Below are 19,279 nucleotides of genomic sequence, written 5' to 3'. Positions count from 1 at the left end.
AAATTTTCATGCAGTGATTAAAGCCTGCTAAAATGTGCATGATTTCGTTAACATTTTATTATAAATAAGGGCAATATGTTTCATGACAAGGCAACTTCTGCTTCTGGGGCCCCCTCTGTGTGTGCTCTTGTTTGCAGGGAAGGGGAATGGCACTGTTTTAAGGAAAGTGTTTTTATCTGTTGTGTTTTTATCTCTCGCCTTTCACACTGTGCTCCTTTTCGGGGCTGTCGCTCGTCTGAATTTGCTTTTCAAAATGTTCTCATGTGAAATGGACGCATTAGTGATAAGATGTCTCGGTTTGAAGACCTCACGTTGTCAATGTATTACAAGGAATTCCGTGTTCTAATCCCGGCTCACAATTTACCCAAAATGTGTGATCCTGGTCATAACACTATCTCGCTGTACCTCGGTGGCCTTAGCGAACGAAGCGCTTAGAATCGTTTTAACAACGTTAAATGAAAAAAGCAGCAAATAAACTTGTTGAATTATGGGCATACTAATGCCATTTGGGGCAGAGAGTGACCCAGCCGGCCATTCCATTTACGTGGTGAGGGAATTTCGAAATGAAAGCGACTTGGGACCCAGAGTTGGTTAACACGTATGCTTTATACTCACCCAGGGGACAAGTCCTAAATAAGTGTAAGTATTTGCGATGCATTCAAACCAAACACAACAAACAAGAAACGTAAATACCATACACTTTGTTTGATTTAATTAAACAACATGATTATGATATGCGTTTTTTACACATTACTTACTGCTTTACAAATAAACAGACTTTTAAATACTACAAGAAGTTGTAACTATTTTGAAAAAAGATTTCTGAAAAATCCTCACACATTGCCTTCTCCGGCTGTTTATTTTTCAGTTTAGATCACGTGACCTGCTGACATTGAAGTCTTGCTCTGTCCTCCTCTTCCTCTGAGATTGAAGCTTCTTTGAAATGGGGTAGATTAGAAATGTCAGGACAATGACTGCTCAAGACCAAAGAGTCGCCTCTTCCGGTGAAAATCTACTTCTGAGGAACAGGGCCAGAGCGTTCCCTTCACTTCAGGAGACAAAGGGGAGGCAGTGCTGGGCTGCAAGACACTTGCTGCACAGATAGCGTAATAAATGACCCGACACTGACAAAGCCAATCGTTTTGCAATTTGCATAGTGAAATGTTTTTCCTAAACTTCAGAGAGAACTAATCTAGGGTGCAACAATGTTTGGGAGAAATACTGTTAGCGCATTGTAGCTGTATTTCCTTTGGCAACCAATTAAGACATGTTCGAGTGGTGATTTAGCGCCAAGGCTGTTCGCACACATTACCGCAACACTCAGAATGAGGCTGCAAGAAGAATAAGGGAGGGGGTGGCAAATGGTGTGCACTTTCGCGGCTGCTTTGATGTTCTCAGTGGCCACGCGGCTCACTGAGAACATCAAAGCGGCCGCGAAATGATCACGCAGGCTGCCAAATGGTGCGCGCGCCCTGCGCACATGCACTGTAGTTGGTAGCCTGAAAGCACTGGTTTGCACTTCCAAATCCCCCTTTTACAAAAGCTCTCGCGAGAGCAACGCTAAAGCGCTGGCTCAGGTGAGACCTAAAAATGAAATGGCACAACCCACCTGCAATATATAGATTAGAAGAGCCAGGATTGCCAGCTACATCACTGCTAAATGTTTTATTCAAAGACAGGCCCTCAGTCGCCGGACAGTGCTCAGGTTAGCACCGGGGAGCTTTGTCACTTGCCTGTCATAATTCAAGAAAGGGTTCCACTCACTAATAATTTTCCGTAAATACCTGATTAGGTCTCGCCTGACCCAGCGCATGCGCTGGTCTGGCGAGACTTTTTGAGAGGGCTCCAAAAAATGCTACCAGGCCAGCCTAGAGCTACAGAGCATGTGCGCGCGCGTCGCGCTTTACCGCGATTACTTTAACTTTTGCGGCCGCTTTGATGTGATCGCCATCACTTTCACGGCCGCTTTGCATAGCCAATAGATCTCGCTTTTGGGACCTTATAAGTATTTAGTTATGCAACGGTTACATGGCTAAACACTTATAAGGTCCCAAAGGCGAGACCTATTGGCTATGCCACTGCTTGTTTTTTTTTTACCTCCAAGAAAAACATCTGCATACTGGTCATGGCTCCCTACATCAGCGCATCATAACTCCTTATAATCAAGTGTGGTTGTCAGAGGAGAAACAGAGTTGCTGACGGGAGTGATATTTTTACCAGACAGATACAAATGGATTTGTATTACTTTGTGGTTTTCTATACAGACATATGGGCGCCTTATCCTATGGCACTATAAAATCATGCAACCGGAATTCAACTGTAAGACACTCATTTACAGTTAGTTGGTTCTTAACATGCTGTACGCTAGGAGACAGATCCCTACAGAAGTAAACCAAGTGGCTAGCTCGACACAAACCATATAGCCATTAGTCATATTCCTCTATATAAAAAAAAAAAAAATTAAAAACCGCCACCATAACTCATCCTTCCTTTCCAACTAACACAAATGTACCAGCAGCTGCTTCCCATAGGAAAGTGAGCTGGACAACTATAGATATAAAAAGTCCAAGGTTCCAAACAGCAGATCGTAAGGATCGATCAACTTACAGATTTTGATACAAAGTTTAGGTACGGTCCTTCCTTAAAATGTCCTGGAAAAATATAGTCTGGCCTGTTGATGAACTTGTTTGAGTTATATGCAGCTTGCTGGTCCCAAGACGTACTTGCAGAAGCAACTCAGCCTTTCTTTGTTCAGAGGTGTGGTAGCTAGTTTAACATGCCTAACATCAAAGTATTTGCATTGTGTCACACTAACGGCTGAATCATTGCCCCTAGCACAATGCTACTCGACCTTAGAGTAGAGTCTGTCTAGACGGATCTTAACTTGTGGCTTTCTGACTGCAAACAGATATTACAGCAGCAAATACTTGCCACTGACGTAGACCAATGTCTGGAGTTAGGGAATAGTAGCACCTGTTACTTGGCATTACAAAGCCAGGTAGCGAGCGCAAGCTGCCTATATAAGCATCTATGTATAAGTGTATGTGCTATTTCTGACCAATGGTGATTGTGTAAGTCTTGTGTGTCATGATGACTAGTCAACTATGGCAAAACACTGAATTTATTGGTTATGCTGTGTAATTTTTAACGGTATGAAAAATTAAAAACATTGGTGTTTAATCAGGAAACAATAGGCTACATTCAAAAGGAGAAGTGTTCATCTGTAAAGTAACTGCCACATGCAAACTGAGGCAGTAAGCAGTGTTCCTTACTAATGCTGTACTTTGGCAATTTTCTCGATTCAAAGATCAGATTAATTTAACTGGTGAACGCACATTTACTAGTAAACTTTTCGCAAGTAACATGGTCGACTTAGCCACCTGTATTTTGACTAGAACAGCGTATATATAAATACACAATCTATAATGAAGGCTGTATGCAGATAAGTATTGAAGTGGGCAACTGGAACATGTTTCAAAGAAAAACACGCATTGGCATAGCCAATAGGTTTCGCTTTTGGGACCTTATAAGTGTTCAGCCATGCAACAGTTGATGTTGTTGCACCTAGGATATTATGCAGCATAACTAAATACTTTTAAGGTCACAAAAGCGAGACCTATTGGCTATGCCAATGCATAAGGATTCTGTTGCTGGGTGCCTGACTGCTCTTGCCTGGATAGGTGGGCCATGACAACACTACGAATACCTTTTTTTCCGATTTCCATCATGTTCCGACAGGACGACCGAGGTCAGGCATATCTGCAAATGTATCACAATTTGCAAAGCTGGGGCAGACACGTTTTATCCTTCTTTTGGTGAAAGGTCAAGTGGTCGGAGTATACCCGATGGGTGAAATATTGAATTGAGGACCGTGAGTAAGGACTTCCATATATCGCAATCATTACAGGAATATGGGGGGGTGGGGTGTTGCGCAGGGCACCACAAAATCACGTGGCGCAAACCCTTACCCCCACCCCACCCGCCACATTATAAAGAATAATCATTTAAATAGGACTCTGAAGAAACAATCTATATATCCCAAAGTAGCAGATGTGAATTTGTGTTCTAATTATTTACTGAGTACGTATAATGACAATAGGGCTCGACGAGTGAAACGCTCGCCGCCAGTAACTGCTGTGCTATTCCGATCGCAAGTTTGAATCTCGACAAAACCAACTCAGTCACCTACCCTTCTGAGGTGTATACACTGAGTACTTTATCACTGGCTTTTAGCCCCACTTGCAATTTACGGCGCTTAGATAAGAGACTACAGTTCGAAGAGCTACTTAGTAAGAGTTCGCTGTTATTAGCAGTAGTAGAATTACATTTATTATTCTAATTATAGATTTCCTTAGCAATCGAGAGGCGGAGATTCTGAAAGCGTGCCTCAACAACCGGATGTTGAACCATGAAAAAAAGCGATGCAGTGAATGACTGTCGAACAATGCAAAACATCCTCCAAACACACTCTAAAAAACATTAACTGTCTAAACAGATCAAAGAGACCAGCGCGTATTGAATAAATGGTGGAGTTAATGCGGGTGTGCACTTGTGTATATACTTTGTGCGTCCCGTGTAGGTGCGTCGTTTCATCAAGAGCAAGAAATGCTCCTTCGGGCCCGTGGGAGTAGGTCGGAGGAGCAGGTACAAAAATATCTCCTGCTTCGAATGATGAAAATATGAAAACCGCTCAAGATCCCGTAGCGCTATTGCAAACGATAACAAGCGCGCACTGCAAGCACGCGAGTGGTGCGGGCGCGCAGCAGAAGTAAAAGTTATCGGGCTCCAGATGGTGCCTCGGACGGTGAAAGCTGGCTGGTGCACGCTCGCGTGCACGCAAGTGCTAGGCCAGCAAAAGCATGGGGTGACACTTTGAAAACCCCACATACTAAATATCTCAGAGCATGCGCTGGCTCAGGCGAGACCTAACAAGGATGAAGTTTTCTTAAACGTGCTGCAGAGGCTTGCTCGCAACTTGCAAAAGCACGTTGACTTCCTGGCAACCTCTCAAGGGTGATCACTTCATTTACGTTGGGGAGCAGTATTTAAGAAAGAAACAATGTAACTAAGAAAACAAAGGTACTCCTGCGGTACTAGCTCTGAGCATACCCTGAAACATCATAGCTATAACCCGCGGTTAGCACAGTTCCAACAAAGGCTTGTAGTGAGTCACACATATGGCAGTCTGACTTCAATTCACGTTGGCCTTGAAAGAAATACAAGTAGGCAGACAGAATTATTTCACAGCTTCTATAGAGCTGCTCGGGTTGGGATGGGATGGTGTAAGTTATGCACGGAAAATAAAGTCAACGATCTGGAGGACTATAGCGTGCTGTTCTAACCCCGAAGTTTATTCCCGGAGCAGCAGTGTCCATTATAACCGTTTAGAAGAAAGATACCGAGGTCTTCTTCTACTTCACACTTTTCCTGTCTGCCAAGAAAACCAACAAGCCTTAACCATATTAAACAAAAGTGAAGCAGGAAGGTGGAAAGGTGCCCAGCTCACTCAGTAAAGCATTACAGCCTGCTGAGCTGCAGAAAACTATATCGGTGGTCACCTCTTCAACATGTATGAACTAAACAATCGCATAGGACGAAAGAGGTCTTCTAAAACTGCAAAAACAATGCTACTGGCGATGGTATTATTCTGCTCAATTAAATAGTTAATTTACTTATTTCCCCAATACTTCAGAAAAACAGAATTGTACGTTTTTATTTCCCGAACTAAGTAGTAACGGGTAAAATTTGCACCTTCGTATTTTCAATAAATCAAATGTTTATCATGAGTGCAAATACTGATTTCAAAGTCGAAGATAATGTCACATTCTCATAAAACCAAACGTGCTAATAACTGAAACGCTACAAAAATCGTATTAAAATGACCAACCAAGTCAAATGATTAGAACAGACTGAAGGAACAGCCTTCAGAGAAAAAACCCCTTTCGTTTTCTCCTGACAGCTGCTTAAGCTTCGTTTTTCGCGTTCCCTGCAGAGGTCAATCTCCAATAGGAAACTAAATGCGTTCATCATTTTTTCCAAAGAACATACAGTGCTCTAGATAATTACCCTTTCGAAATTGTTGTAATAAGGACATAGCACTATTGTGTCATTAAATATAGGAAATAGGTGGTGCACTATCATTAGCATATTTCATACGTGAATGTAAGAAATTACATGGACCAATATTAGGCCATGCCAAAAGGTGCCACGAGTATACTCAAATGTCTTTGATGGAGAACATAACAATTTGCATCCGATAAATGTAAATGTATTCAGAATGCACAGAGAAACCATAGTCGAAAAGCAGGACTAGTCATTCAGTGAGATTGCCATATTCAGTAGCAGTCCAAAGAAATGCCCTTCAAGCCAAAGTGCTGAATGCATAGTTTCTTTTGCATTCAGGGTCATGTCCAGCCTCGCAGCAATAGCCGGGCATCACCTTCATTCAACAAAGGGGCATTCAGCAGCCAAACAAACAAAACCAAAAAAAAAAAAAAAGGAGTACAAAGGTAACTTTTTGGACTTACAAACGAGTCACTTAAACAGAATTACATCAATAGCAGTTTTGTAAAGAGGTGGGTCCAAAAACATTTTTTAAAGTAGCTGAACACCTAAGCCTCATTTCAGATGAAAAACTGTCATATTGGTGCAGGGTCTACCATGGGGTTAATATTATTCTTAAAAACATGGAATGTTTTAGAAGTTAAACAACTAATTTGAGCTCAATTCTGCCCTTCATTGGAAGCCAGAAAAAATTTAAGAGGGTTGGGGTGATGTGATCATATATCTCTTGTCGAAATTAAAGTCTACAAGTCGTATTTCATCAGTACCAAATAGAAGAATTTCTAAAGGGGGAGAAGATGTTTCAAAACAAGCATACAGTCAAGATGTACTGGGTCACTGCAGATAGTTCGCACTGAAGAGGTTGTGTACTATGTTAAATGGATCCAATGCGATCTTAATGTGGCTGTTAAATATTTTATATTGTAAAAACTAAAATAAAACAAATAAAAAACAGCCATATCATGCCCAAACTTAACTCGAAAATGTGTCATATCGCCAGTAGGAAGTTTTACTTAGGACCAAAGTTTCCATAGGAAAAGCATATTTTGTTTTGCCAATAACTTTGATGCCACTTAACAAATCTCTGCAAAGTTTTCACAAAACGTCCTCTTTTTCGTTCAACTGTTGTGTTGAAATTTTTGGAGTGATCAATCAGGTGAGGGCCAAGAAAAAAGGGGGGTCCCAAAATGTGTTTTCCCCCATGTTGCGGCAATGGGGATTTTTCATTTTTGAACACGACTACAGCCCAAACCCCTGAACGGAATTACACCATATTTGGCAGAAAGATACATGTTGGTCCAGAAAACATGTTTTTTGGTGTGAATCTGTTGTCGTTTTTGAGATATCCAAGTTTTAAAAATATATACATATCTGGGGACGCGACCCACAAAAAACGAAAAAAGGTCCAGAGTAGGGACACTGAGCCCCTGGCCGTTGTGCAGGGGTCTTCCAGAGAATCTGACACGACTAAAAAGCTTTTTTTTTTTAAAAAAAAAATCTCGGAAAAACCCTGTGGCAGATCAGCGCATTTTACAGTGATTCTTCCCCCAAAACGTGATCTTCCTCTTTGTTTACTTGGCACCCGGGTGGGCCAGGCCTGGGGAAATTTGGGTATGAAAAAGGAGTGAGGCGCACTGGGCCACCCTCCTGGAGCTTATAGAAGCCCGGGGACCGCCACCTCCCTGGGGCATTATTAAAAATCAGTGCGAGGGCCACACGGAGCCCCAGCTGCCTGAGGCACCACCACCTCCCCAGGGCTTTACTTGAATATATACGGGTGCCGTGTGTAACACCCCACCTCCCCGGAGCCCCAGTGACAGCCAGTGACAGCCACCTCCCCGGGCCTTTAATAAAATTCAGTACGGGTGGAATCCTGGCAGCCCTGGGGACCACCACTTCCCCAGGACTTTCATTTAATACATTGTAGGGGGCGCGGAACCCCTGCCCACCACAACCCCGGGGACTGCCCTCTCCCAGGGGGCAAAACAAAGGAGACGGGGAGCGCGGCACCCCCTTTTCCAGGAGCCAATAATGGTCCTGGGGACCACAACCTGCCACCGGCTCCTGTAACGTCCTGGGTTGCCCACCCACTCAAGGACATTACACTTGTTATGGCTTGCTCCGACCATGCCATAGCAAACAGTGCTCCGCTTTGAACAAGTGAGAGCATTTTGCTCTCGCTTGCTCAAAGCGGAGCACACTTTACTTTTTTACAAACACACACACAGAGCTGCAGGTCAGCAGCTCTCTGTGCGTAAAAAGCAATGCATACGCCTGCAGGAGGCGGTGAGCATGTTGGGACCGCGGGGGCCTTCAGGCTCCCCTCAGAGGTCCCCATCTTTGGTGATTCAGTGCCCTGGGTGGGACCAAGACACACATTAAAGGCCATTAAAGTCTGGGCCCCAGGGGATGGGGTTCCCAGGGCTCAAATCGGCCTGGAGGAAGGGCCATGCGGCCCCTTCCTTTCATTTAAGAAAAATAAAAAGTTTTAAAAAAACACTGGGTCCCAGGGGATGGAGTCCCCAGAGCCCTAATCGGCCCAGGAAAGGGGGCCAACAAGCCTTTCTGTTACACCCAGTAAGTCCTAGAGAGCCGAATTGATGAGGGCTAAGAGGCCATGCCCGCTTTCTCCACCACTCTGCAAAAACGCCTCCTGGCACGTTTCTTGTTGGGAGAATTAATTCCACTTTACTCCTGATGGCCTCCATTACATTTAGTTTCCCTTGGGTGGGGGAATCGATAGAGCTGCCCCCCTTCCCCTACCCCCCACAAGCCCAAGTGAGGAGGAGCAAGAGAAGGAGGCCTCGGATGAGGCAATCACTGTCACTTGCCATTGAGTCTAAAGGTTTCTTCAGGCTCCGGAACCTCTCACTCTTGGGACGGAACACGAGGCAGTTGACACCAGCACCAATAACAAGGCCAGCTGTGGGCATACGCTCAAGGCCACTCACCGCAGCAAAAAAAAGCCCAAAAAGAACAAGGGGTTTCTAGGACTGCCACCACCTCCCCTTTATCAGCCGTGAAGGTAATAGTGTCAGGACCAGGCAGAGTCTGAATTATGCTGCATCAAAGTGGCTGGTCGATAACTCCTAGCACACGACCGCCAACAAGAATGCCCATCTACAGCCTCAGTCTTTTGACTTTTAAAGAGCAGGAAATGAAAAGATTAAGTTGATAAAGATTTTAATTTATTACATTTCAAATGACATTTTAGGAATCACTAGTTTGACAACTGAGCTAAAAGATCCATTTTACAGTTCCAGCTACAAGAAACTGTATTCAGCAAAGAGTACATAAGATTATTATACTGCACAGGTAGCACTTCATCCTATTCCACTCTGGTAGCACTACAGTGCTTGGCAATCACAAAGATGTTTAGTAAGTTAAGCAAATTCTTTTTTCATTCTCATTCAGTTTAGCGGCCTATCTCTTGCAGAACAAGCAATCCTTCTCCATTAGGCAAATTTTTTTTTTTTATTTTTTTTAATATTTACTTATTTCCCATTCTGCACCAATCACCTCCACCCCGATCTATAACCATTCACAACCACAAACTCATCTTCCACCATGTTTCGAGGAGCAACATTTAAAAACCATTCCAAAAGATCCCTGAATCTTGCAAGAACTTGTACTTAAACATTGTATTGCTTCAGAAGAGACAGATAAACTAGATGACAAAGAATAGCTACTAGAGAAGAATAAACTAACCTTTTTGATATCATGACCCCAAACAACCATCCACTGACCCGACCTACGAGAAAGGTTCTACTCTTGATGCGATAATCTCCAGAAAAGAGTTTGCCTCCCTCCAATGTATCAAGCCCATCGACTGGTCCAACCACCATCTCATACTGTTTAATCTCAATGCCCCTCCCAGACTCCATCCACAATGCCACACAGTGGGAAAGGAATGTCAATCACATCCCCTGAACGGACCTGGAATCCATTGTGCCCACCCAACAACAATCGCAACCATTTCACACTGTTGATGACCTTACTGCCCACTATAATTCAGTCATGACAGATGTGCTTGACCAAGTCGCACCACTTAAAACTCAAGCGAACTAAAAGAAAAAGCCTATCTAGTTCAACACCGACCTCAACATCGCCAGGAGGAAACTAAGATAAACCGAAAGGTGGTGGAAACAAAACCCCTCACTGACTCATCTTAAGATCTGAACAGCTCTCCTACAAGAATTACATTTTCAGAGAAAAGGTCACATTCTTTCACACTCAACTGGATCGTTCGAAGAACAGACCCAAAGAGCTCTTCATCATAATCAGACATCAAACGACCACTATATCCCAACCAGATACATTAGTCAACACTGAACGCTGTAAAAAAATTGCTAATTACCTGAAACCCCCCAGGGCTCAACTTTTGACGAGCACGTCACTAAATCTCAAATGTAATCAAGATCGCCCCAATCGTAAAAACAATGCTGAATTGACAGACTTCAAATCTGTGACTGAAAATGAAGTCTTCAAAATAGCAAACTTGAAGCCCACAGCCCACACTACTGACCGACTGCCTTACACCCTAGTTTAGAACCTCAACCATATCATCTCCCCGTTCTGGACCAAAATCATTAATGCTTCGTCTCTTCAGGCTGTGTTTTCGATTCCCTCCAAATAGGTCAAGTTACTCCTATTCTCAAAAAACAGGAACTGATCCCAATGACTTCAACAACCTCCGACCTAACACAAACCTTCCCTTTGTAGCCAAAACGCAGGAGAAATGTGTCCTTCAGCTAAACCAACACAGACATTCAACCTCCTTGCACTCTCCAATCAGAATAGGTTGTAGCACTGAAACCGTTTAGCTCAATATTTTGGATGACATTCAACAAAATCTAGATGAAGGCGAAGCTTGACTCCCAAACATACTTGACCTGTCAGCAGCGTTCAATACATCACCCAGCTTTACTTGATACTCTCAGAAAATGCACAGGTGTCAATGACAGTCCTAAAATGGTTTACGTCACATCTACATCATCGCGGACAGCAAATATAACTCCAGATGTGTCTCCAAACTTGCTCCAGGGACGCAAGGCATACCTCAAGGCTCTATCCTCTCCCCAGCCCTAATTAATCTCTTCATGGAACCACTCGCCAACATTTTGAATCAAGAAAGGGTCAACTATCACCTATATGCCAAAATACACCTCAACTGCAAAATCAAATCACCTTGCGACCTCCGAGAATCAAGGGCCACTATTAAGAGACAATCATGGCTCAAAACCATCTAAAAACCAAACCCCAAAAATACGGAACTACTACTCTTCTCCCCTAGAAACAATCCTGTACCTATCCTAGAATGGATCAAGAATATGGACGCTCTTTCCTGCTTGTTCTCGCTTTCTGTCAGATCCCTGGGCATCACCCTGGACAAAAACATGTCCATGGAGGAGCACATCAACAATTCTGCCAAAGCAGCACTCTAGACACTGCGACATCTCTAGTAAAGTAAAAGCTGTTTATTCCCCCCCAAGACGATCTTAAGACAGAAGTACAATCTCGTCATCCCAAAACTTGACTACGGCAACTACTTGCTTACAGGAACTCCAAAATGTCACTTGCCGCCCCTTAAAGCTGCTCTTAACACAGCTGCCAGACTCCTCATAGGAACTAAAAAAATTAATCGTATCTCTCCTGCCCTCAATAGTCTTAAATTGCTTGCCATCAAAGGAAGATACATCTTTAAGACAGCCTGCATTACCCACAAAGTGTTTTATACAAAACCATACCAATACTTGGAAACCACAATTTCTAAAGATGGAAGAGCTCGAATACATAGAAGTTCCAACGCTCTTCTCATTCCTCCCAACTTTTCAAGAAGAAATCTTCTCAGGCTAGCTGCTTCTCAGGTAATACTCTGAAGATCTGGAACCCGCTGCCCAAAGAGCTCCACTGCAACTCCCATTTTCCCTCCTTCAAACACAACCTCAAATCCCTACTCCTCAACAAGCGCATAAACTATTCTACGATTCCCTCGTTGACTAATGCCTTCTAGATGGTCACTTGACTTGCCCAATCTCCTTTTTGTCCCGGATGCGGTTTTCCATGTGCCCTGCGTTCTTCATAGGACTTTATAACCACTTAGTGCAGTACAATCTTGTGTCTTGGATATTATGAATACCCTTATGTACCTTTTGTAATCGTATTTGTGTATTCACATAACTGTAAAGCACTTAAATACCCTCAGGTCCAGCTAGTGCTATATAAAAACGAAAATAAATATAGGATATGCTTTAAAAAGATCTTTACAAAGTTGCGCATCCAGCTTCTTTGCTATCCCCAAATACAGACTTCATAACCTTCAAAAGGGCATATGTCTGACATTCATAGTGAGGACTGATAAGCTTTTGTGTGTATCCTCAATTAAAGCTTGAGCTTCTCTTCATGCAGAAGGATACACTGTAATGGGTAATAGCTTATCAAGCTGGATCACAAATATTTAAATTACAAATGGAACATTAATTCATTCACATGAACAAGAAGAGGAGGATCAGCTGTCGGCTACAAAATTCAATGACAGCATCCGTCTTCTCAAAGCATCCAAAGAACTGATTGTGAGGTTTCAAAGGCAACCTTTCTATCTCTATCATGTTTCAAGACGTAGAACCATGGCGACAGGCCCTCAAAAATCTTTGGACTTCTATTCATCAACAAATACGTCAACATGCTTGAGATGTGAAATTATTTTGCAATGAACAATTTTATTGATTTAGAAAATAGTGTGCTATGAAGTAATTATTACAGCATCAATATACAGCTGAGATTCTTTAATAATATGTACATGGTTATTTTTATGTAATACTTCTATCCACTGTATATTAATTTCAAGGACACAGGGAGGACAACTTTATAGTTACCAGCAACACCTAGAATACCATGGTGATGTTTGTAAATAACTAAAATCAATGTTAAGTAGCCTAGGAAAAAAACGGGAAAGGAATGTTACCAGGAGGCCTGTAACCTTATCACAAGAAAAAGCTGTACAGCCACTATACAAATAACAGATCTGCTATAATTTGGCTCACAAAGTACAATTTCAAATATTTATAAAATTAAAATGTGCCTAGAAGGCATTACTATGACATCTCAATGAAAAAAACTTCCTTTAGGCATATGCACTTGGCTATTTGCATACCTGTGTGTTTTTATGAAATATTTCTAGCTGCAACTGTGTCCCTTATTTCAAACACATTTTGCAGCTATCAGTGACAACTTAAACACCGCAGTTATTCACAACAGGTCCATAAGAATTAATAAGAGACTAAGTGACTTGGGTAAGCAGCTGACGAAAGCCTTACCAAGAGCAAGCACCAGCGTTCATTAACACTACAGAGTTATTTCCTTCACAGTTACAAGCTCTTGCCTGCCATGTCAATTTCTTAAGATGTCACAATGGAATCTGATAACTGAACAATCAACATCTTTCATCTTAAGACCAGTGAAGATTAAGTCAGATGCAATTAGAGTGCATGGAGCAGGATAATGGACACCAACATCTAAATGGAGACCAGACCGCCTTTTCGGCCAACATCAGGAGATAGCCATTAGTAGCTTTTATCAACTCACGCCCATAACGCAGAATGTATTCTACATGTTAATTTGCCTTGTCAATAGGCAAGAAATATGTATTAGGTTTGTTTTACACATTAACCCAATTTTTCTAACACTACTTGGTACTTACAATAACATTTCAAGAATATGTCTCAAAAAACAATTTAGATAAGATATTAGAACAGGACAATTTTTTTTTTTTTTTTTTAAACACCAAGTCTTCATTATTCTGCATTACAGAACTGACAGCCAGGACATATTTTTCAATCCTTACCATGTACTAAAAAATTCTCCCACAAGAAGATTTTGAAGCTTAAAATTAATATAAAATCTTCTAACACCATGGCTAAGACCGATTTTGAAAAAAAAATCGCATTCTTGCAAATGTACAATTTAAGTGCAGGTGTGATGAATACGGGAAAAAAGTTGTTAAAAAATGTTTTGTTTAGCAATTTGTTTTCAAACAAGATAGACAAATTTAGACTTAGAATCTCTTCAGTTTTATCTACAGATTTTAAAGAAAGAAATAGAAGTTTGGTTTAGAAACTTTCCCTCAATATAATTTGGAGATTTCTTACAATGTTAGCTTTTTTAAAGTTTTGGAACTTTAAAAGAAGGTGATACAAAAAAAACTGATCACCTGAGAGAGAACCCATTTCCAGTCTTAAAATTTCGTCTGAGTTGAAAGACGTATGCCAAACTATGCCTTAAAATATTGCAACTCTACTTTTTGAAATTTTCAACTGAAGTAAAAGGTTCTGCATCAAAGTGCAATTGCAGGGATTTTGGCAGTACAGAATCTCATTAGGAAAGGAACATTTATCACCAAAACATTGGAGCAGGCACATCCTAAGAGCGAACTAATGCTAGTTGCATTTTACAATTGCTGGACAAAAACATTAGCCATAGTGACTCCCTGATAAAGGAAATGCATGTTTAAAAATAATATTAACGCTGAGGACTCCATGAGAGCTCATAAGCATTATCTTGGTCTTATTCCCACTGACTAAAGTTTTTTGCATCTGCATACATGGCAAATGCATCTAATTGTCTTTGTAACCCACTAAGGTGAGATTGATTAAAACTACATATTTTAAGGTGGAAATATCCTGCTCTCCTAATTTGGAAGAGAGAGGCAGGATGATTTGAAATAATTAGGTAGATATGATAAATAAGACAAAAAGTAAAAGGGATAATTAACAACTTGACATCAGGCCATTCTGCCGCAGGATTCCAGAAGAAAATGCATGTGTTCATTCATCCCAATAGTAAGCGAACCCAGGAGTTAGAGTGAAGATACATAAATGATCAAAAAAAGTGATAAGGAATGCCTGACATTTAATTATTACCACAAATTAGATTCACACTATCAAATGTGCTACTAAAAATCGACAAAAGCAACAGCCATTTTCACTCCGCATTTTTTATTTTTTGCATAACATTTGCAAACATAATATTGTTCGTGTGAAACATGACTACTTTAAGGCCCCGTCTTCAAAGGCTAAAAGCTGTTTATTATAGACCCAGTCTACAAGCTGAAGCTAAATTAGTGTAGCAAATGAATTCCCTGTTACATCCAGCAAGACAACAGGTCGGCTCTCTTTTATGGAAGGCATGAAACGGCTTCTTTTCCAGAAATACAGTTTGAAAGGATGCAACGTGTGAAAAAGCGCTTACATAAATGGGCCCAGGCTATTATGTTTATTTTCAACAAGGTAACTGATATTATCAGGTCCCTTGGCGCAAAAGTTTCATCAATACAATTGACAATTCAATTAATAGTTATTTGTTCCGTGTAAGATGGACTAAATCAAGTTAGGTCAACATTAACATGTAATTTCTTCTATCAGGATAGGTTTTTTAATTGTATCTTTGCTTAAAGTCGTAACTATACTGAACCAGTAATCACATGAGGATATTTACTGCCAACATCTTGCAGCTTGGGTTTCTATTTCCAATGGGATGTTGTTTTGAGAAACATTTTTTCACTTGAATAATTCCTATATTGTCCAAAAGGGGTAGATTAATCGAAAGGCAATAAGGGATTACAAACCAATCTAGAACCATTTTTTTTTTTTAAAGGCAATCATGTGTAACCTAATAAAATTAAAGAAGGATTGAGTATGCTCCAGGAAGACCATTCAGTAACACATTCTTACTATAGGAATTTACAAATATAAAAACTACATAAATAAATATATACACAATATCATTTTTTTTAATTCTAAAAATTTTAAAAGTTCATTTGCAGAAAAAAAGGAAAGCCCGAGTTTGTAAATATCTATCCATTTGTGTAGATATGAGACTTTATCTAGTACAGTTTTACATCTTCTGATTATTTTGCATATGCGTGCCACGTTACAATCTTTATGTATATCTTTTATATGTGGTTATATAGCTAAATATTTTTATACTTTACTCCCACTGCAGGGGAAGAAAAGATGCATTACCTCCCCAAACCACTACTCTAGGACGCATCCTATTCCCCTTTCAAACTATTTCCTGCGTTCTCTCTCCGACTCATCCCAAGGCTCTTTTGCTACCATTAACTCACAAATAACCTGCTCACATGTCCACAACTCCCACCGCTCCCAATTACATTATATATTTCCCTCTACTAATCTACCTTGGCTTACGGAGTAGAGTGCTACTCGCTGAAAAGCGATTCAACGCCTTGTCAGGGTTAGAAAGCACTATATGAATACAATTGTCATAGACCTAACCTGTCACGGTTGTTGTTTATCAAGAGTCGTACTTGTTGGCTTTTCCATTAACAAAATTCACAGATATGGTCACTTTTTCTGTTTGCTCTATCTTAAAGTTAGTTAAGAATTTACTCCTCATATGCAATAAAAATGTTGTCAATTAACGAACGACGATCTGTACTTTTCCAAGAAGAGTTACCAATTTGTCTGCCTTCAAATTGACCATTAACAAAATCAAAATGTATCCCAGGGACTGGGTTAACAGACTAGGCTCTTGCTCATCACTTTGCTATTATGAAGTCATGGTGCTGGAAGCCCTTTAACAGCCCAGGAGTTTGGAATTAACAAACTTCTGTACTTGCGAAGGATTGTGGCCCAGTTAGTTATTGGTAACTGTCCTACATGTTGAATTTGACGACTTGCGTTGTATAAATCGTAAATAGAAAACCAGACAAAATGCCCTGAAAAGGGAGGATATACAACCCCTTCCCCCAAAATGCAACGTCGAATTTGAATTTCACAATCTTCCCGCACTGATCAATTGTACACAACAAATTGATTCATAATAGGACAATGGCACAATTTGGCAGGTGTGATATTTGAAAAGACAGATTAACTAGTCTGGTATTTAATTCTCTCTTAGATTTGGGTTAATGTCCCTGGATGTCTAGCAGTATGTACCTTTTTTTAGTAATGATGCGGATATTTAGCGAGTCCGACATTTGTAGGTCTATAATATAAATGCGCAGGGAACAAATCCTGTTTACCACTAGTCAACTGTCCCATCAAACCCCAATATTGCATGAGTCAGAGTGGACTCACAAGAGATTGTGAGACACTCAAGAATTTGCTAGAGTGCAAGAAAATAAATTAGAACCATGAAAGAATGTTGAAATCCAAACCTGAAATGCCTACATTCTATTACCTTGCAGAAAATTACACCTCAACATATGGTCTTTCTGGAAGTTGTTAGATGCTAGGAATCGGGTACTCGAGAACACAGCAGCCACAGCACAGACTATTGTGACCATCTTTAACTATACCACAGATTTTAAGGCTACGTACCCAACTAACTAGAAGAAAAAGTGCCTTACAGGTCGTTTGCCTTACAGGTCGTTGACAGGTGGCTTGCATTAGAAGTAGTCTCTCATAAGTAAATTTGCATGTCAGTCGGTGACAACTAAATAAACACAAACAATTATTTAAACAACTGTATAGTTCAACTCAAGCAAACGTAACTAATAGCACGTAATATTAAGTAAAGCAGTTGACCAGGCAGAAAATGAAGTCACCAACATGAACTCCATAATTAAAAAATGATTTATCACACAAACCTGGCCGTGCCCTTTACACACTGCCCTATTAATTAAAAGGATCCGAAGTACGAGAACATGCCTCTCTAACGAGACGTTGGATAGTCAAGATGTCGGACCCCTCTAATCACAAGTTTTAAAATGTCATGTCCCAATATGAGCAGCAAGAAAGTGCCAAACAGCACGGCCCAGCACAAGATTTAAATAGCCACGGTGAAGCAAGTCCCGGGCACTGCCCAGAAAGGTCAGAACTGTACACTGCTTGTTCCGGCTACAGACTTCCTCTCTGCTTGACATACATGAATAAGAAACATGGGTAAGACACGTGGTCGAGATTAATTCAATCCATGGCCGGAAAATAAAAGAGCACCATCCAAACACACCAGATGGAGTCTCACAAACTTTTACAGTCCAGGGATTTCTGTTCCAGCTGTTGAAAGAGAAATGACGGTCATATGTGGAATCAAGTTCCGTACGAGTAGACTAAATACATGTTAAAACATTTTTATTTTCATTCAAAAAAGGTTTCCCTCAGTCTTTGAATTAATTAAAAACATTACTTGAACATCGGATGAGAAACAAAAGGCTTTCCCAAAACCAGGGCCACAACAGGGCCTGCGGAAGGAACCCAGTTTATAGATGACATATGTAGTGACCTCAGCCGCAGCAGCCGGCAGGCCAGTGTTCACTCTCTGACCCAAGAGGGCTGCTGGCACCGGCTTGTGCGGGGGCGGGGTGATGGCAGGCATGCGGCGATACTTTAGGAAAGCAGATAAACAGGGACAGACAGCAAGAAATGGCTGGATCACTATAGCGAGGTTCGATTACATCAACTGCAAGGACCACCACTACCGGATATAAAAGAAACAGGCCTAAGGCGGGGTCGGGGTAAGACCCCCTCCGCTACTAAATTTAGTTTATGAACGTTCCACGAAACCCACACTCTGCCTGTATATGCTTCCCCGTAATAAAACCGGGCGACGGGGGTTGGATGACCCTCCCACTCGCCCCTGTGTCCGAATCGCGCGTGCTACCCCCTCCTCCTATCGGCTAACGAAGACTCACCGGTTCCACGGCCGCCATCTTACATCGATCTGCTCGCGCACACTACGGACCGGGACACCACAGCATTCAAACCCGGTTGGTTTGAAGCAACCCACGTGACATACAAGGCCGTTGCAGCCGTGGCCGGGGCGCGTGCGCGGCGCATAGACTACTGGGTATAGTAGTGCCCAGCGCTTTCTACTTCGCCTCCAGTTGCGTTCCACTTCCACGCGCTTCTCAGAGAAGGGTGACCTGGCGTGCGAGCCAGGCGTCATGACGTTAAAGCGCGAGTGGTGGAGACGTCAGGGAGGCTGGTGTGGGTGATGAATTAAAGAGGCGACAATGTGTTTTGCCAAGAGTGAACGTGAGATAGTTTGTCAGGAGAGATATAACATGGTTGAGGTTCCGAACCCAAAGTGATTCGGAACAAAGTTAAGCACGCCATTAAAAGAATATAAAACATGGCCCATAGCAATTCGTACCGGGCTCGGCGAAAACAAATACCAGACAAAATCTGAAATAGCCATATGTCTGACACATATTATACCATATGGTGAAAAACGCTAAGGAGCGGGCTGGTTACTA

General features: G+C 41.6%; 1 protein-coding gene across 3 annotated transcripts in view; it reads right to left on the bottom strand.

Annotated features, from left to right (window-relative positions):
* The window catches only part of EIF4E (eukaryotic translation initiation factor 4E), a 343,174-nt gene extending 324,415 nt beyond the window's left edge, over positions 1–18,759 (bottom strand). Inside the window, exon 1 of one of the 3 annotated variants that reach the window (XM_085641164.1) lies at positions 18,211–18,759. In XM_085641164.1, the coding sequence (XP_085497290.1) occupies positions 18,211–18,399 (189 nt within the window). In that variant the 5' untranslated portion in view covers positions 18,400–18,759. The remainder of the gene's footprint in view (positions 1–18,210) is intronic. The other 2 variants (XM_085641165.1, XM_085641166.1) reach the window with 2 other exon arrangements.
* Between the last annotated feature and the right edge of the window lie 520 nt (positions 18,760–19,279).

The sequence above is a fragment of the Triturus cristatus genome, chromosome 2_2, assembly GCF_964204655.1.
Source record: "Triturus cristatus chromosome 2_2, aTriCri1.1, whole genome shotgun sequence".
In the NCBI taxonomy this organism is placed as follows: domain Eukaryota; kingdom Metazoa; phylum Chordata; class Amphibia; order Caudata; family Salamandridae; genus Triturus; species Triturus cristatus.
The sequence above is the reverse complement of the archived record's forward strand: the minus strand, read 5'-3'. Positions and strand labels throughout refer to the sequence as shown.